General features: G+C 40.7%; 1 protein-coding gene across 1 annotated transcript in view; it reads left to right on the top strand.

The window, feature by feature from the left end:
- Positions 1–20,875, top strand: part of MLLT3 (MLLT3 super elongation complex subunit) — a gene marked incomplete at both ends in the record, with an annotated part of 125,300 nt that overhangs the window by 60,858 nt on the left and 43,567 nt on the right. Inside the window, 2 exons of the mRNA XM_080638300.1 lie at positions 5,413–5,495; positions 9,360–9,503. Of these exons, the coding sequence (XP_080494426.1) occupies positions 5,413–5,495; positions 9,360–9,503 (227 nt within the window). The remainder of the gene's footprint in view (positions 1–5,412; positions 5,496–9,359; positions 9,504–20,875) is intronic.

Genomic DNA, 20,875 nt, shown 5'->3' with positions numbered 1-20,875 from the left:
TTGAGTACCTGAGAATGTGCACAGTACTGGAAGTCAGTATTTGAGCAGTTGCACGTGTGTGTATATGCTTCCCCAGCATTATAGAAAAATGGTATGCCACTTATGAGAACTACTTCTTGTCCTGGGACCTGAACCTTCTTGCCCTAGCTTCTACACTACTTCGCTATAGTTAGAGCCCTGTCAGATCTAACTTTGCTTCTGTGGCAAAGATGTTCAAATACTGAATAGAAGCTTGAAATTATATGAAACTAGAAGACTACGTAAACTGTCAAATGATGGAGGGAAGAAGGGAAGGTGTAGAAGCTAGGGCAAGAACGCTCAGGAGGAGCAGGAAGGCTTTTCTGTCTTTGAAAAAGTTGTCAGTATTTATTGTGTGCTTACCAGAATTATTATACTTAAAGTTTCCAAGTGCCCTAGTAAGGGAAGACATGTCAGAATAAGGTGAAATACTACTTCTGAGAGGTTTAACACGAAATGGTTGGTGTGCAACAGAAAGCAATGTTTCATTGTACTTCGGGGTGAACATTGCTGTAACTGCTTTGGGTTTCTTTTTCTGGTTTTGATCTGTTGGTCTGTATTTGCAATTTGCTTTTGTCTTTCTTTCCTTTTTCCACTACATCTAGTTTTTTCTTCCTACCTCTTCTGTGGTTTACCTAACTCTTGCGACTTCTCCAGTTCACAAACCTTGCTAGGATGATTGCCTGTTGGCTTGGCTAAACCACACGTCATTGCAGCTCTGGTTACTACTTGTGGCAGTTAACAGAACAAAGAGCTTACGCCAGTGAATGTTGGTTCAGAGTGCACAGAGGTGCTGTTTCTGCCAGTATGTATAGTAGTGGATTCTGTAAGAAAGGTGAAGCTTTCACTTTTATTGCAGTCTACATGTTTGCAAGAGCATGAAGCTTGCCTCAGTCTCTTCTTTTCAGGACAGTTTCATTCACAAGATTGTAGTCTTTTTCTTCTAGTAAAAGCCATCTTTCAGCTTGGGAAGGCACCCAGAGTAGTTTCGTTGTGATAAAGTGTTTTGTATCCCATCACCCAAGTTTCAACAGAGTCTGCAAGTATAACAGACTTTGTTTTCAGAACTGTAACGAGAAACTTTGACAAGGTACTATTCAGTATGGCTAACAGCTGTGTAAATCTGAAAGAAGGGATGTTTGAGGGGGAGAATGAAAAATATTTATGCTGACAGTGTTTTCTGCACCAATTAAGTGCTCAGGAAGAAGTTGACCTGATATTTATTTAAAAAAAGGAAAAAAAGGAAAAAAGTGATTTGTGACTTGTCAAGTAATGGAGCCTGAAATCTCTGTAACAGTTAATTTATTATTACGGTTTCTAAAATTTCAATGTTTCCATATGGATAAATACTTGCTATATAATCATTCCCTGGTTTTATATAAGTGGATTTCAGTCTTCTGAACCCTGCATGGCCATTCAATTAATACTGGGAAAGCTGTCTCCTCAAGTTTTCTTCTGAGACAAAGGAAGAGCAGGAGGGCTTCTCTGTCTTTGAAAAAGTTGTCAGTATGTATTATGTGCTTACTAGAACTATTATACTTACAGTCTTCAAGAGCCCTATTAAGGGAAGACATGTCAGAATAAAGGTGAAATACTACTTCTGTGAAGTTTAACACAAAATAGGTCACTGTCCAAGTTCAAAGCTTTGTAAGTCTGAAACCACCTCTCAGATTTGACCAATCATAATAAAGTTTTTCTTCAAAATCTTTCAAATTCCACTTTATAAACTGTAAATTCTCTTGTTTTTCTTGTCAGGAAAACCAAACTAAATTCTATAGCTGTAAGAGGACAGTGTTGCAAAAGAGTTTGGAAAAGAGATTATTCTTTCTTCACTTTGTCATTCTTTTCCTTTTCTGTTGACTGCATAAAGTGAACTGTGTGGTGATAATCAACTGCAATAGGTGAGCAAGCACTTGCCATTTTCCTCATTCTTGAAATCCTTGTGTGGATATGGTGCTAACAGAGGAGGAAAGTGGCAAGATAGTAGGAGAAAATTCTGCTTTGTGCATTTACTTGGAGATTAACCAAGTTTGTGTGTTCTCAAAAAGCTGATGAGTACCATATTAAGGGAAGACATGTCAGTATAAAGTGAAATATTACTTCTGGGAAGTTTAACACAAAATGGTCACTGTTCAAGTTCAAAGTTTTGTATGTCTTAAACCATCTCTACTATTATAGAATCACAGAATAGTTGGAGTTGGAAAGGACCTTAAGATCATCTAGTTTCAACTCCCCTGCCATAGGCAGGGATACCTCACACTAAACCATGCCACCCAAGGCCCTGTCCAGCCTGGCCTTGAATACCAGCAGGGATGGAGCATTCACAACTTCCTTGGGCAACCCATTCCAGTGTCTCACCACCCTCACAGTAAAGAATTTCTTCCTTATATCCAATCTAAACTTCCCTTGTTTAAGTTTGAACCTGTTACCCCTTGTTCTGTCACTACAGCCTCTAATGAAGAGTCCCTCCCCAGCATCCTTATAGGCCCCCTTCAGATACTGGAAGGTTGCTATGAGGTCTCCACGCAGCCTTCTCTTCTCCAGGCTGAACAGCCCCAACTTTCTCAGCCTGTCTTCATATGAGAGGTGCTCCAGTCCCCTGATCATCCTCGTGGCCCTCCTCTGAACTTGTTCCAACAGTTCCATGTCCTTTTTATGTTGAGGACACCAGAACTGCACACAATACTCCAAGTGAGGTCTCACGAGAGCAGAGTGGGGGGGCAGGATCACCTCCTTCGACCTGCTGGTCACGCTCCTTTTGATGCAGCCCAGGTTACAGTTGGCTTTCTGGACTGCGAGCACACACTGAAGCCAGCTCATGTTCATTTTTTCATCGACCAACACCCCCCAAGTCCTCCTCCGCAAGGCTGTTCTGTATCTTTTCTCTGCCCAACCTGTAGCTGTGCCTGGGATTGCTCTGACCCCCGTGTAGGACCTTGCACTTGGCATGGTTAAACTTCATAAGGCTGGCATCAGCCCACCTCTAGAGCGTGTCAAGGTCCCTCTGGATGGCATCCCTTCCCTCCAGCGTATCAACCGAGCCACACAGCTTGGTGTCATCGGCAAACTTGCTGAGGGCGCACTCAATCCGACTGTCGATGTCACCAACAATGATGTTGAACAAGACCGGTCCCAACACCGATCCCTGAGGGACACCACTCGTTACTGGTCTCCAGCCGGACATTGAGCCATTGACCACAACTCTTTGCATGCAGCCATCCAGCCAGTTCTTTATCCACCAAGTAGTCCATCTATCAAATTGATGTCTCTCCAATCTAGAGACAAGGATGTCGTGTGGGACAGTGTCTGCCCCTGTCCATCAGTTCCGTAGCCCCATCATAGAAGGCCACCAAATTGGTCAGGCAGGATTTCCCCTTAGTGAAGCCATGCTGGCTGTCACCAACCACCTCCTTGTTTTTCATATGCCTTAGCATGCCTCCCAGGAGAATCTGCTCCAAGATTTTGCCAGGCACAGAGGTGAGACTGACTGGTCTGTAATTCCCTGGGTCATCCATTTTCCCCTTCTTGAAAATGGGGGTTATATTTCCGTTTTTCCGTTGTCAGGAACTTCACCTGACTGCCATGAGTTTTCAAATACGATGAACAATGGCTTAGCAACTTCATTCGCCAGCTCCTTCAGGACCCGAGGATGGATTTCATCAGGTCCCGTGGACTTGTGCACGTTCAGGTTTTTAAGATGGTCTCAAACCAGATCTTCTCCTACAGGGAGCCTAAGGTCCTCATTCTCACAGTCCCTGTGTCCGCCTTCCAAGACTTGGGTGGTTTGGTCAGAGCATTTGCCAGTGAAGCCTGAGGCAAAGAAGTCATTAAGAATCTCAGCCTTCTCCAAATCCAGGGTAACCAGTTCTCCCAATATCTTCTGGAGGGGGCCTGCGTTGTCCCTAGTCTCTCTTTTATTTGGAATGTACCTACAGAATCCCTTCCTGTTATCTTTCACATCCCTAGCCAAGTTCAATTCTAACTGGGCCTTAACTTTCCTAACCTGGTCCAAATCATTGATCATATTGATCATGCTATTGAGAATGTGGCAGCAGTTGTATTCCTGGATGTGTCTGATGGGCCTTGTGATATTTTTGGGATGATAGAGGGTGGTAAGTGCCTGTCTGTGTTCTTTGTTAAAAAAAAATTTGGTATTCAGACCTTTGCACAGTTGATTGCAAAACACGCGTTTTGTAAAGTATAGTTTTAGTTGCACCCGATACAGTGCAGCTACCAGGCAATTCTAAAGAGAGTTTATATTTTACGAAATGATGTTCCATCTGTGAGTCTGAATTATATTTTTTTATTCAGCAAAAATTGAGGTAGCTCGAGCAGTTTTTTTGAGGAAGTCAACCCTTTGTGTACAAATTGCATCATTTTACCAGTCTACAACAGAGTACCTGTTAATATGATACTGAGATGGTAGTCCATATGACATATATTGTCACACATATCAATGCAGCATTTGGAAGTGTGGTTTCTCAAGCTCAGGCTATGTTTGTGCTTACATGTTACACGGGTATGAATTCTGTAATGGGGCTGTCACGCAGCCACATGGGAGAAGGGAAGGGTGGCTTCTGTTCTGAGTTCTGTAAAGACCTGCTTTTTGTCGCTGGCTGAAGTTGATGGGCTAATGCCACTTTATCCGTAGAGCTTATGTTCAGCACTATGGGGATTTCATGTAAGTAAAAGCCCTTGCATTAAACTGAAAACTTGAAGGAAAAGATTGTATATTGCAGCTAGTAATGCTTACTGTAATGTTAAAGAAGGCTGAATCCTAGAGTAAACCTGGTTACTGTTTTAGCATAATACAATACATAATCTTCCTGAGATTCTGTGCTACATACTGGAATATTATGCTGTATCATCACCCTTCCCCCAGTACTAGAGACTTCAATTTTATTTGCATTAGCTCTAATTCAATTAATTTATGAAAAGCTACGTTACATAGAATTAAGATTTTATTAGTACTAGGTCATGAATACATAAATGGCAGTTCTACCCTCCACATGTTCAACTTTCACAGGATGGAATTCTATGTACTTTCCATTCCTAAAACAAGCCTTGGCTGCAGTGTGTATGTAGCTGTTGTGGGTACTCAGTGGGTCCACCTGGTGATGAAGTCCCTGGTGTCCTGCTTTAGCAGTCTGAAAGGACTAAGAAAGTGAGGCGTGGTGGGCGAAATTGCTATGGCTAAGCTGTAGGTTATATATAGGCAGGAACAATTTGCTTGTAAAATTCATGTTGAGTTGTGCACACATATGTCCTACTGTGTATGTGTGCAGTTTTGTAATGGTGCTGAACTATTGTTGCAGATTATTTACTCATATGTTTTGTGCATTTAAAATGCTTTTTTGTTTGTGTGTTAAATACAGTTTTTTCTCTTTGTTTCAGTGTGCAAAGATCCACCCTACAAAGTTGAAGAATCTGGGTATGCTGGTTTCATTTTACCAATTGAGGTTTACTTCAAAAACAAGGTATAGAATCATATACTTTGCATTTAAAAGAAAAATAATGTGGAAGTTAGGGTTTTTTAAAGATTTACAGTATAATTCATAAACTCAGTTAAAAATTAGGTTTAGTTATCTAAATCAGTGCTGTTCCTCAATTCAAAGTTACTGTAACTTTTAGAAATCTGTAACTGTATTTAGCAGATAACTATGAAATTAGGATTACCTGATAAAATAAAGATGTTGAATGTAATTATTCAGAATTACTAGCCCTACTCAGAATTGGACAGACTTTAAATAATTCTTAAGGAAGTTCACAAACCACTTAAACTTTAAGAAAGGATACTGATCTTGATTATGTCAATTTCATAATGAACTCAGTGTTCTATTTTAGTATTGCTGGTCTTTTTAGTTTGTTCAGGGTTTTATCTTTCAAAACAGTCTTTTTTTTTTTTTTTTTTTTTTTTAATCCTGCATCTTCAGTCTGAAAATCCTTTATTTTAGACTTCATGGGAACGTTGACTTTACTCAACATTACCAGGGGCACAGTTTTAAAAAAAACCAGTGCCATTCTACAAAGCTTACATTATTGTCATATCTCTAATTGAATCTTAAGTAAATGCTGCACTTACTATGGGTCTCTTTGCGAGCAAATACAGAGATTTCCTTTAATGTACATAACAGGGTCTGTACTACTGTTAACTTGTTCAGTTGAAAAGAATCTTATTTGGGTGGAATTAAATAGCAGAAAGCTTGCAAGGTTTAATGTACAGAATGTTAACTGCAGTATTTTAGGTTTGTCATGTGCCTTGGTGGAGCTGCTGTTACTCTTCACATGTGCTTCTAAGAGAACCTGTGTTTTTATTTTATATTGCCAAGATGTAGTTTAATGGAATTATTTTAATCAAGTCATTGCTGCATCTTTAATGTGTTAAATGCTTGGTGAAAAACTAAAACTGAAGGAAAATAGAAATACACATTTGCTGGAACCCTGGTCACTTAAAATTCATATTAGAGTACAACTTTGTTAGCTGTGTCTACGTTCAACCAGATATTCCAGTCTTCTTTGTCTTTCACAGAAAATTCTGTCAAGGTGCACGGTGTGGATAATTCTGCTCAGGCACTTTTTAAGTTGTAGGTTTCAAACAGGTAATGCTGAAATGTTCCCTGGATCAATCTGTGAAGAGCAGGGCTTAGTCTACCCTGTTTGCAGTTGGAAAAGGAAACAGAACTGCTTCAGTGAGTTGACTGGCTTTTTTGGTGTGCTTTTTAGGTCTGTTTCCATTAGGGAAGCAGTTTTGCTTCATTCAGGAAATCTAATGAAAAGCAATCCATTCTCTTTAAGTCCTCTGTTAAGAGTTCATCCCAAAACTCGGCAGACAAAGTCAGAAGATAGTGAGTCAGTCGTTGAAGCATCTCTACAGAAGGCTTCCTGCCCGACGTTTCTTCTTTTGTTTTTCACTCAGACTTATGGCTGCCTTTGCTGACTGTGGAGACCAGGAGGAGTTGTGGCTTAGACTGAGATCAAGAGGGCAGCAGTGATTACAACTCACCTCACCCTCAACCAGCATGTGGAATTAGAAAGTTTGCAAACATCTCTCACCCCTATTTTGGTGTTATGGAATGCGACAAGCAGCAGTTGGACTGTGAGTCAGCTAGCTCTTCACACAGCTGCAGCAGCATGCACTTCCCTGGGGTCGGTACAATACAAAGGAAAAGTGGCACAAAAACTGAGCTGGAATTCCTGAGGCAAACTGCTGCTTTCTCCTGGCTCAGCTACTCTTCCTCCCCTAAGCCACTTCACAGGTATTCCAGTGCAGAAAAAGAGGAGATAGACAGAAGGAGGAAGAGGAGACAGACCATCATCACTTATTCAAGGTAGACAACTTTTCAATTTCTGATTCAGAAAGTACCCTCGTGAATAGAGAAGGCAAGGGTACAGGAAGCCACCTGGACCATGGAGAATTACAGGGTGGCTGTTCCCAGGACTAGGCAGAAATTGGTAGAAAATCTTGGCTGTTCCCAGGACTAGGCAGAAATTGGTAGAAAATCTAATTGGCATTTCATCTTGATGGAAAATATCCAAGCTTTAAAGAATTAGAGAAATGATAAACGCACGCACCCTCTTCCAGGTTCATCATCAGTAGACTATAGTTGTTAGCCATGGAGACAAAGTCCTTGAAAAATGCTTTTAGTCAAAAGGCTACTACTCTGGAAAATGTAGTCCCTTTAGGAGGATCATAAACAGTAGTATATTCTGCCTTCGCTATCACACCATTTTGAAATAATGGTAGTGGTACTGGGAGTTGTTTGTGTAGTGAAAGTCTTCTTTGAAATCGCTGGTTATGTTCATCTGACTTTCCACAGAATTCTTTGAAGACTCACATTTGTAAACTCTTACAGCTTTGCTTTTATGGCGTACCAGCCGTTTGCCTGTAGCAACATCACACGTTTTCTAAGCAGACTAGGGTGTAAATCTTCCATTTTTTTTTTCTGCAAAAAATCCTGTGTTAATCTTTGTAACAGTAAGAAATATCTTCATCCATGGTTGCTTTTGAAAATGGTCCTTCAAGAAAAAAGTTCATCTAAGGTAACTACTATCTTCTGTCTTCAGGAACAGAAGAATACTGCAGGCTTTTTATTTCGAGTGCTCTTCTGTTATCTCTGCTCTAAGTCTAGAGATGGGATGAGACAGATGTCCCTTGGCTGTGTTTGAAACCTCTAATTTTACTTTTAGAATAACTGAGATTTCTACACATTCAGTTCTTCACATCCTTGGAATCCTGAATCGAAGCTAAACATTTTTTTAATGTGAATTTTTAAAGCATCTGTCACTGAGTAGAGCACACATTTTGATTATGTGTAGTGTTTGTGTTAAGATTTTGACCTATCTTTGCCTCCTCTTCCTTTATAGTTCCTTTTTACTAAAGGTTTTTCTAAATTTGACCTTTTACTATGTTCTGCCTTAAGACTAACATTGGTTTCGTGGCTTCTGCTGCACATCAGGACCTTTGGAGGAAGGGTTACTTAATATTGTCTTAAAAGAACACTTAATTTGTATTCAGCTTCTAAAAGGAACTGTGTAAATGCGTAACATGAAATGTACGTAGTATCTTTTTCTCTGGTATTATAAACTGAAGTCTGTTCAATACCACTAGTGTCCTTTTTCAGCTAAGGCATTCTCCGGGCAGTAGAGCATTAATGATGTTTTCTAAAATAAATTTGCCTTTCCTGTTCTTTCTCTCTCCATATTGGTACAGGGAACATTCAGTTTCATTTTTTTCACTGCAGTGGCAGAGAATTTTAATCACTTGGAAGCTATAGTGGAACACTTGAAATCCAGCTGGCCACACTCATTCAAGGCAGTGAAGTTTAATTAATTAATGAGACCCCTTATAGGAGATCTAATATAGTGCAGCAACAGTTTCATTCTTATCCTTTCCTACAGCTCATGAAGAAAACAATAGTGTTTGGCTTTGGTGGATGAATTTGCATTCAAAACCTACTGCAGTGTCTTCAGTACTATCTAGGGATCAGAAATGTGATTGTGTTGGTGACAGTTACCTTGTGTCAGCTGAATCATGATACTTGCCTATGTGTTTGTCTGTAGCCTGTGCCAAACGTAACACTTTCAATTAAGCCTTGTCAGGACAACTTGAAGTTCACTGAAGTTCATGCACTTTACTGTGTGTTACCATGGGCCAATACAAGTTTCTCTGAAGTACTATAGCTCAGCTGACACTTGGTAAATTCCATCATGTGTCTGAGAACAGAGAATGGTTAAAAATTACAAAATTTTCATTTTAATTGACAGTCTTTACATAGCCCTTGTTTGCAACTTAAGTTAGGTTTGGTGCTAGATGTTTCTATCTGGTTATTTTCAACCCTCAGGAAGAACCTAAGAAAGTTCGATTTGACTATGACTTATTCCTGCACCTTGAAGGCCACCCACCTGTAAATCACCTCCGCTGTGAAAAGCTCACATTCAACAACCCGACAGAGGAATTCAGAAGAAAGCTGCTAAAGGCAGGAGGGGTGAGTCCTGCACCCATGTCAAAAGCCATCACAATAAAGATGTTACTGCTTACTGTTTGTGCATGATTAGTATAAAAAAGATTGTCCTGACAGTGAAACAAAGTAAAGTGCTTCTGGGATTAACTTTGTGTAAGAGCTCAATGCTTGTCTTCAAAGTGAAATGGGTGAGCAGATGAGCATGTTCCTACCTTAAATACATGATTAGATAGCTATGTCTTCACAACCAGGCTATTTGTGTTTCCTTCTGCAAAAGCAGAACTTAGACCTTATACATAAAACATTGCTTGCTTGACTTCCCAGAGATAAATACAACAGAGCTACTGGGGTGGGAGGAAGTAATAAGAAAATAAAACACTTTTGATTCAAAAAAGGAACAGTTTTATATTAAACAGAATAAAATCAGTAGTTAGAATGTAGATAAAGTTAGAAACTGTAAGTTTAAATAAAGCTACTTAAACTTACATGTTACACAGTCTGAACCAGAAAATTTACCAAGACTTCTTTACATGTTGGTAAAATTAACTGTTGTGAAAAAGCCCAAAGGACGTTTGACCATTTGGAGGGAGGAGACAGCAAAACACTTAGGTTTACACTTTGTTAGTGGAACCTGTTCTACTGTGTTTCACACAGTGACAGAATAATTCATGCTGGTAGGGACCACGAGGGGCTCAGCCATGGGGTCTGCTCAGAACGTGACCCTTCCTTGCAGAGCTGTGAGAAGCCTTCCCTGGCCTGGGCTCTGCCTCCACTGCTGGCCTGTCTTTGTGGGCAGAGGCTTCTCTTCGGCCTCAGCCTTTCATGTCAGTTTATGCTGCTGTGTCTTGCCATCCTGCAGCATACCACTGTGAAGAGCCTGACTGGCATCCCTATTTGGCACAATTAGACAACAGTAGATTCTGGGCTGGAGGTAAGAGATAGTTAATGTGAAAATATTCAGTCTGCTGAAGAAGATCTTTGAAAGTAAAGCACAAATAAATAGCAGGTGTAGTCTGACAGACCTTGTTATGCTCCTGGAGAAGACAGCTATAGCTGTACTGAAATAGAAGCTGTATTTTCTGTTTGTATTTATTAGGTACAGGAAGGTATTGATGTCTGGACAATGTATAAGCTTTTTAGTGTGTTTGCAAATAAATCATCAAGATTGTACTCAGGAAAACTTCATGAGTCACTGCCTTAATGCTAGTTGTGTCAGGCCAGTTGTCAATGACAAGCTTTACCCACAGCTGTAATAAATCTAAGTGATCCCAGCAGGGACTTTGGGCAGGCGGTTGTGGTTAAAAAGGTAAAAAGATTAAGCTTTTTAATTGTTTGTTTTCTGTGCCTTCTAATTATAGGTTTCTTGAGCTCACAAAAGCAGAAATGTTGCCTAATTAAAAACAATGACATGGGGGGGGAGTTGATCGAATTCTTTCCCTGAATATACAAGTGTGGTCATTTTTAAAATGCGTTGTGTCAGTGGCTTTTGTCTTCTGGAGACTACAAACTGCTTGTTTGGTTTTTTTTTTTTTTTCCCTTCTTTTTATTTCTCAAGTTTTCCAATTCCCTTTCAAGAAACGGGTTCCTTTTTTTGAAACTATTGGTGTTTTGTTCTTCCCTATATAGGCTTTCTGACATAGGAATTTGTCTGATCAACTTGGCAGAGATGATGTAATAGCATTCTGTCTGTCTTGTTACTAAAAGCCTGTGTGAAGGGCTTATGTCTCCCAGGATTGAAGGCCTGTTACACCTTCATGAAACGGTGTACACAGGCTTTTCTTTGACTGTTGTAGAAGTCGTGGAAAGCTGGCTCTTGCTTTCAAGTGTAAGCAGCTGAACGCATTCACAAACATTAACTCGCTTGGAACTTTAATGCTTCAGGCTGAGAAAGGCATTTACAGTATGTGATGGGTTTTGCACTTACTTTGAAGTCAAAATAATGCTCAAGAAAAAGTTAAAGTAACAACTGAATTTCCTTGACAGGCAACATGGCAGGCAAAATGAAGTTCATGTCCTTCAAAATGAGTGAGTTAGCTTATTAATATAAAAAGCTCAGTGGCACCTTTGAGAAAAAGTACTCATAAGGTGATGGACTTTTGCTTACATGCTTTTAAGTAATGGTGTAAATCGCTTGATTCTGTACACCTTGAAATCCAGATGTCCAATTAGTTTTTCTCCAAGCAGAAGTCCTGGGATGTGTTGTTCCACTGATGTAAATTACTAAATATGATTCTTTATTTCACATTTGCATAAATGCGTGTATTACCAATTGTATGTCCTTCTGAAGGGAAGAGTGCAGACTCACCTGGCACCTGCATGCTGCCACATTTAGTATAGAGTTGTCTATGTCTTTGTCTCTTGCTGCAGATTCCTTAAATTATCACTTGAGTGCTCACAACTCTCTTTTCCCTCACACATGTGGCATCCCAAATGCAAACTAGTCAGGGATACTCGGTACAGCCAATGTTCTTTTGTCTTTCAGGCTAAAAACCCTGTTTTGTTGTTTTAAAATTAAGTACTAGTAGTTTGCCAGTGCATTCTCATAGTTACCCTTTCCCATCCTTCATGTGGCCAAAGGTCAGGCTGGTTATCCTGCAGTTCACTGGGAGACAATAAGAGTAACATTTGGACATTCTGAGTAATTAAACAAGTGAGAGCACAGCTGTGGCACAGATTTGCAGTGCTGCTGCAATCACTTTAGTTAAGGCAGACAGGATACTTAGGGTGCTGCCGATCTGGTTAACTCTGTGGACTATTTCTGTCTTAGCATTTTATTTGGTATCACCAGAACTGAAGCATGAATGCGCAGTCACTAGCATTAATAGAAGCTCACCAGCTTGCTGATTAGTCTTCCAATCCGAGAATTACTTTTTAAGCCCATACAAGAAGAAGAATTTGTTTTGGCTTCAGAGACTGTATTTCTGTGGTCATGAAAGTAAATAGGAACCTTCGGTTCTAACTTACAAAGGCCCTATCTAATTTGCAAAGTTCATTGTCAGCATTTTCTACTTTGAGAAAGAAATTTTCTACACTGAAATTCCCTTCACTCCTTGAAGGGCTTTAGTTACTCTCAAGTCCCACCTCTACCATTTGCCTACTTTCAGTTGACCTTGTTCTCATAAAAGTAAATGTTTACAGAGGAAATAAAATATTTTCAAGAGTATGCTGGGCAAATTCAATCAAACTATTCAGAGTAATTGTTTATGTTCCATCTCTTTGCATATATATTCTAAATGAAATTTCTTTTACAAAAGCTTGCTGTGGAAATTGTGCCACTGAGAATTTTTGCACTATTTACGCAGTATGGTACCAATGATGTGAAGCTAACATATGACTCTTGAATAGTAAGATATGACTCATGTGAATTAGCAGTGTATACCATAATCCAATCTATTGCTTGAAATCCCCAAGGACAGTCTGTATACAAATTATGACTTTTGATTATTCCATTTTTTACCACGCAAATTGTCAAGCTAACTTGTGCTGACAGGGCTATGTAGATGTAGTCTCCTGCAGAGCTCATCCTCTAGGCACAGCATAAAATTGTGCATGATTAGGATTGAAGTTTTCATCAAGTAAACACCTGTAAGCATTGATTCTTAACATGGTCATTCCTTCCTAGATTTGTCAGTTACCTACCCTGATTACTTTCAGCCTCTAACAGTGAAAGAGCCAGAGGAAAAAGAGGCAGCACTATGTTTCCTGTGTATGGATAAGGGAAGAGGTATGACCCTGGGAAATTGTAGTCATTAAAAATAATCTTCAACTTTGAAATAGATTTTGAATGTTGAATCCCAGTAAAACCATATATAAATCAGTGGTGCTGGCTTTATTGCTTTTTTGGCTTGCATGTATTTCAATTTCAAGAAAAAAATTAGAATTAAAAACCCTGAAAATTACACTTAATCAGCTTATTGAGAAAGTAGAAATAAATTAATTTTGAAGATGCTGATAAGAGCAACCTAACAGTTAAATTGAATTTTGCTTCTTGAAACACAGACTTGCTCAGACACTACTTGTTTGAATATGATATTATGAATAACTTCATTCTTACAGAAAAAAAAAATACTGCAAATAATTTCAGTCCGTAGCTGTGAATATATAAAGAAAAATGTTTGTACTGTGTAACAGTCCCACCTTTTTGGAAGGAGACCCATAATTCTTTGTTTAATCCGGGAGTACACAGCATTTAACAGATGAATTTTCTTTCATAAGAGGAAAAGACTTATAGATGCCCCTTAAGAGACAAGTTAGCTCTGTGGACAAAAATAGTAACATTCATAACATCATTACAAGTGCACATGGCTATTTATGATAAGCTGGAGTTTTCACATATAAAGAATGCAAGGAATAAGTTCACTTTTAAAGTAGTAATGATTCTTTTTATCAAGAGGTGTCTCTTTTCTGCTTTCTGTGGAATTAGCTTGGAAATACAAGCAGCTTGTGTAGCATAGCAACTCCTTGAAGGCAGTTGATCTACTAATGGGAGAGAGAATCATTCTGAGAGGGGTGCAATTATTATAAAAATATACCAAGGTAAAAACACAGGCTTTGCCAAAACCCAGTGCATTCTGTTGTTTGAGGGTTTTTTGTATGGTGGTGGTTTGTTGTTGTTTGGTTTTTTGGGTGGGGTTTTTTTGTTGTTGGGTTGGGGTTTTTTTGTTTGTTTTTTCAGTTACTTGAGATGCCTGCATAACGCCTGTTCTAAAACTTATGTCTCTGATCATGTAACAAAGATGAAATCATAGGGATTTCCCTTTTTTATTTCTCTATCCTACATCTTTCCTTACAATTCCTCTGTGTCAGTTGGAATAGGTGGCTTCTACCAGGAGCCAGCCTTGGATATAAGGCCGCTCTAGGGAAAGGATTATCTTTAATCTTGTGCTTTTCATAATGAAGTAATTGAATTTTCTTAAACTATGTGTTACTTTACTTTCAAGAAAATAGCTTAAAAGAATTCTACAATGCTTTCTATTTCCTTATGTGGGTTTTTTTGTTTTGTTGTGGGTTTTTTTTTGTTGGGTTTTTTTTTAGCCTAGAGGGCAGGGGGGCCCAAGACTGTTAGTTGATATTCAAGGATCACGTGCTACAAGCTCAGGAGTGTTGCATCCCAACTAGAAGGAAATGCAGCAGGAGGGCCAGGAGACTTCCTTGGATATATAAGGAGCTGCTGAGGAAACTTACAGGGAGAAAAGAGGCTTATAAAAGGTGGAAGCAAGGACAAGCGGACTGGGAAGAGTACAGGGATGTTGTCTGGGAAGCTAGGGACCAGATTAGGAAAGCTAAGGCCCAGTTAGAATTGAACTTGGCTAGGGATGTGAAAGATAACAGGAAGGGATTCTGTAGGTACATTCCAAATAAAAGAGAGACTAGGGACAACGCAGGCCCCCTCCAGAAGATATTGGGAGAACTGGTTACCCTGGATTTGGAGAAGGCTGAGATTCTTAATGACTTCTTTGCCTCAGGCTTCACTGGCAAATGCTCTGACCAAACCACCCAAGTCTTGGAAGGCGGACACAGGGACTGTGAGAATGAGGACCTTAGGCTCCCTGTAGGAGAAGATCTGGTTTGAGACCATCTTAAAAACCTGAACGTGCACAAGTCCACGGGACCTGATGAAATCCATCCTCGGGTCCTGAAGGAGCTGGCGAATGAAGTTGCTAAGCCATTGTTCATCGTATTTGAAAACTCATGGCAGTCAGGTGAAGTCCCCGACAACTGGAGAAAGGGAAATATAACCCCCATTTTCAAGAAGGGGAAAATGGATGACCCGGGGAATTACAGACCAGTCAGTGTCACCTCTGTGCCTGGCAAAATCTTGGAGCAGATTCTCCTGGGAGGCATGCTAAGGCACATGAAAAACAAGGAGGTGGTTGGTGACAGCCAGCATGGCTTCACTAAGGGGAAATCCTGCCTGACCAATTTGGTGGCCTTCTATGATGGGGCTATGGGACTCGTGAACAGGGGCAGAGCAGTTGATGTCATCTACCTGGACTTGTGCAAAGTGTTCGACACTGTCCCGCATGACATCCTTGTCTCTAAATTGGAGAGACAGTATCTTCCAGTATCTGAAGGGGGCCTATAAGGATGCTGGGGAGGGACTCTTCATTAGAGGCTGTAGTGATAGGACAAGGGGCAACAGGTTCAAACTGAAACAGGGGAAGTTTAGATTGGATATAAGGAAGAAGTTCTCTACTGTGAGGGTGGTGAGGCACTGGAATGGGTTGTCCAGGGAAGTTGTGAATGCTCCATCCCCGGCGGTGTTCAAGGCCAGGTTGGACAGAGTCTTAGGTGACATGATTTAGTGTGAGGTATCCCTGCCCATGGCAGGGGGTTGGAACTAGATGATCTTAAGGTCCTTTCCAACCATAACCATTCTATGTGGGGTGCTGCAGCCCAGGACCACACAGAGAGGTTCCTGCTGATGCGTGATGAATACATTTCATCTGCCGTGCTGCAGAGACATTGTAGAAATGGTTTGCTTTTCCCAGAATTCTAACAGGTATTTCGTATGTCTTACTGAAAGTGCTATTTGAAATTTTTCTGCAACATATTGTGGGGAACCTTACCAACCTGTTCTGTTGTATGAAGTTGTTCTTAAATTACCAGCTCAGTAAATGAAACAACAACAGTTAACTTGATGTGGATCTATTTGAAGCAGGATTGTTCCAGCTTTGTATATGGCCTCCTTTCATTCAGGAAAATGAGAAAGTAGGAGACAGACTATAGCTTTTTGGTAGTGATTCATTACCCCCAGAATCTCTAATGTGGCTTAATAACAAGATCATGTTGATCTGGAGAACTGTGACAGCTTGTGCAGTTTCTGACTATGTAAGTATATATGTGGGGTGCTAGATCTGTAACTGCCATGCATCAGGGATAGCATGATGTGAGTTTGTAGAAACTTGCAATTAGAGAAGACCATGGAACTTGTTGAGGCTGTTCCTCATTCTTTCTCTACTGGGATCTTAAGAGCAGAGCTTTGTGTTTTGAAAGTGTGTGGTTCTTGTTGGGTACCTGGGTGCTCTAAACTGCCAAACATGTGTGGGTAGATAAATGTTATCTTTGACAGGACAATTTTTTGTAAGTAGACTTCTGTATCAGTTGTTAGTAGGTTTATGTACATGTATAATAATTTCATAATTCCCAAATTACTGGAAAAGAGATAGTAGAAAAGGGTTCCAAATTACATTAAGATAATTGGTAGTGCACAGTTGTTGTTCACTTATCCCTTCCTTTGCTCAGCAGTGTATGGAACTACATAAATTAAATACATGGAACTTTTTCATTGCATAGCACTCTAGTCCCAGTCCCTACTCATAGTCTTGATTAGCAGATGGAATGCCCTTAGCAGGTATCTGCAATTCAGGTACTACGGAGGCTGGTTATTCAGGTTGATCAAGCAGATTGACTCCTACCCAATAATGTGAAGACCAATGGATTTCCTCCACCCAGTGTATGGGAGGGGGAAGTAAATTTTCCTTTGCCCTTGGTCAGGAAGCTGTCTCTTATTTCATGCATCTGGTAGGTAAGGGTTTTAAATACAAGCTCAATAGCTGCAAGCTAATGAAGTGGGTGTTTGGTGAGCTAGAGGCAAGATACCACTACCAGCAGATCAGTTTGACTTTTTGTATGCATGATGCTTTATTGGCACATGTGACAAAAAGAGGAGAATCATCCTCTGTCAAGAAAAGTACTGGGGTTGTGGGCAAGGAGGAAAGGAGATGTTACACAGCTGTCCATAACAGCAATGAAAGTAAAAATAGCTTAGGTACGTTTGTGCTTCTGCTCTGTGTTAGGAGTTGTTTGGCATGGTAGATAATAAACAGCATGATATTCATACTGCATTTGTGTGCTCCAATATGATTTAGTCTTGCATTGTTTTTATAAAATTTTCTTATATGCTTTATTAGGATGAGATCTTGTTAAAACTTAACTTGGATGTTATAATCTGTTCCCTAAGTTGATCTAAAACTTTTATGGAATAGCTTATTAGTGGTGGTGTAGGAAACCTCCCAGTTACAGTGTAAACCAGAAGAAAGTAGAAGAAAGGTAACTTTCTCTTGTCCAATTTGAGTGTTTTATGTTAAGTAGTTGCCCACACTGAAGTTCATTTTCACTAGACTGCATTCTGGCCTTCTTGGGAGGTTTACCTCACCTGCTGATCTAACATGTTTTCTTCTCTTCCTGGAACATCCTCTAGTTCAACAGTCATGTTTGTATGGTGGAGATTGTGCTGGACAGCACAGGGTATCTCTGAGAAGAAGTTACCTGTGTGTCATCTGTGAATTTGTTGAGAGTTCACTCGATCCCACTGAATTGTTAATCAAGACATTGAACAGTTTTGTACTAAGTGGTGATCTGTCCTGGAAGAATGGTGGTAGTCACTGTCCTCTAGCTGGACCTTGAGCAGCTGAAAGTAATAATTTGAGTCCAGTAGTCCAGACAGTTCTCCACCCATTTCATAATCTGTCTGGTACATATCTCATGGATCTGGCTGTAAATTGGGCAGGATTGTTCTTGGTAAACCTGTGCTGACTGCTTTCAGTCACATTCTTGTCTCTCCAGTGGCTGGAAGTAGCTTCCATGAAGATTTTCTCTGTACTTCCAAGGGACTGAAGTGAGACTGATGGGACTCCTGTTCCCTGCATCTTCTTTCTCGAAGATGAATGTGATGTTTACCTTTCCCTAGCCATCAGGAAACTTTCCTAATCACCACAATATTTTGAAGATGATGGATGTCCTGGGTTCAGCAGCAGCAGTCAGTTTTTCTCCTTCTTAGTAGCTGATGCAGCGCTGTGGTTTTGACTTCCGGCCTGGGAATAATACTGATAAAGCCGATGTTTTCAGTTGCTGGTCAGAATGTTTACCCTGACCAAGGACTTTTTGAGTCTCATGCTCTGCCAGGGAGGAGGAGAAGCCGGGAGGAAGCAGGGACAGGACACCTGACCCAAACTAGCCAAAGAGGTATTCCATACCACAGCACGTCATGCCTGGGGAGGTAACTGGGAGTTACCCGGAAGGGCACGTCCCTTTTTCTCTGTCGGGCTCATTTCCGGCTTGTGGTATCGTATTCTCTTCCCTTGTTATTTCCCTTATCATTATTATTATTGGTGGTAGCAGTAGTGATTTGTGTTATACCTTAGTTACTGGACTGTTTTTATCTCAACTCGAGGGAGTTACATTCTTTTGATTCTCCTCCCATCCCTCCGGGGGGTGGGGCGGGGAGTAGACTGCGTGGTTCTGATTTACGGCCTGGGCTTAAACCCCGACAATGGAGTGCTGCCTTGCAATGAAACTAACCATCTCCTTCAGTACCCCTGCATCCAGTCTTGTCTCATGGACCTTAGTGTTTCTGTGGATGAAGTTCACCTGAACTCAGTCCTCCTCTATTGTGGCACTGACTCACCACTGAAGGCTCTGTGAGGATGCTCAGGTACCTTGGAGGCCTGAAGAAACAATATGTTACCAGTGTAAACAGAGGCTAAAAGAACACTGAGTACATAAGCCATGTTCTTTGTTAGGAAGTCTCTTGCCCCTGGAGCAGTGGGCCCACATTTACTTTAGCCTTCCTTTTATGGCCTGTCTGTTTTTAGAAGCCTCTTTTTCTTGTAATAGTATATTAGCTGCTTCCTATAGGTGCAAAGAATTTCTGTTCATGAGAATTACAAAGTTCTCACCAACAGGTAAACGTTAAAATATATATTTTTTTTTAAATTAAAAAAGAAAGAAAGAAACCCAGCGTGAGTACGTAGAATGATAGAATGTCTCTAGTTGTAAGGGTCCCATAAAGATCATCAAGTACAACTCCCTGTTCCTTGCAGGACTACTAAAAATAAACCATATGATGAAGAGCATCATCCAGACGCTCCCTGAACTCTGACAGGCTTGATGCCACAACCACTTCCCTGGGGAGCCTGTTCCAGTGACCAGCCTCAGTGAAGAACCTTTTCCTAATGTCCAATATGAGCTTCATTCCATTTCCTAATGTCCTACCACTGGTCACCAGAGAGAGGAGTTCAGCGCCTCACTCTCCACTGCACCTTTTGGGGCAGTTGTAGACTGCCATGATGTTCCCCCCAGCCTTCTCTTGTCCAAGCTGAACAAGCCAAGCGATCTCAACTGCTCCTTTTAAGTATGGCCCTCAAGACCTTTCACCACCTTGGTCACCCTCCTCTGGACACACTCTAATAATTTGGTGTCCTTATATTGATGTGCCTAAAACTGCACAGAATACTTAAGGTGGTGCTGCAACAGGGCGGCACAGAGTAGGACTATCACCTCCGTTGACACATTTCTTAATACAGCCTATTTGGTAATTCCTACATCATTCGTACCCTGATATTAAAGTGTGAAACTTTTCTCTTTACCGTGTTTTTCATGCTTATCCAGTACCAGGTACTCAAATCCACTGATGGTTTTTTAAAGCCCTCTAATGCTTGTGAAGAAGCATGTTTAACTCCCTACTTTTACTCCTTACTTTTACATGGCCTGTTACTGTCACTGTTGACTACATCAAAGACCAGCTGTGAGATTAGCTAGACCTCTATTCTGCTTAAATATAGTCAAACTGTGTTTTTGAGGGAACAGCAAAACTGTAATCATAACTTCATGCTTCACATACGGGTGAATTCAGAGTCTGATTACATGTCTGTTTAAACTGATTTGTTTAGAGCCCAGATGTTGTCTCACCTTGCTTTGTTAACAGCAGCACGGTGCCTCACTCCACCAGTTTGTCTAATCCCACTGAGCTGTTGACTTGTGGAAGGGGCTGAGGGGAAGAATTAGTAATGTGCCTGGGTTTTCTCACTGAAGTGATCCCTTGTGGGAGAAGCCAAGTACAAGCTGTGAGTGGTCTTGGGTGCCTGGCTTCAGCATGGGCTCTGGCAGTGTCCTGCACTGACGGGATGTGCTCTTTGCAACTGTAAGCTAGCTGTAGCCTTATAGTGCAGAAGGGAGGAATTGAGTAAAAAAAACCAGTGCGCATAGCATGGCTGGACTGGGAGAGCTCTTGCTATGCTTCTGATTAGCGTGCAGTCCTGCTGCAGAATTAGCAGCTTACTGCAAATGTGGTCATTTCCCACGTTTTGCTGTTCTGGTAGCCTTGTCTTAATACAGCCATATACATAGACATGCATACACACACTTAAGCAGTAAATGCTGTGCCTTTGATGTAAAGGTGGGGACTTGCTCTAGAAGCTGGTTGAAGTGCATCTCCCAGCCTGTGTGTTTATGTGCTTGACTAATGAGAAGTGGGCAGTTACCCACTGCAGAAGTTGCTATAATTCTGTCAGATGAGCTCTTTCAGTAAACTTAAACGGGATGTATAGCTGTCTCTTTCCTAAATTTAGCCAAAAGGGAAATGCATCTCAATTCTGTAAAGTGTTTCTAATGCA

This window comes from Psittacula echo, assembly GCF_963264785.1.
Source record: "Psittacula echo genome assembly, chromosome: Z".
NCBI classification, from domain to species: Eukaryota; Metazoa; Chordata; class Aves; order Psittaciformes; family Psittacidae; genus Psittacula; species Psittacula echo.
The sequence above is the reverse complement of the archived record's forward strand: the minus strand, read 5'-3'. Positions and strand labels throughout refer to the sequence as shown.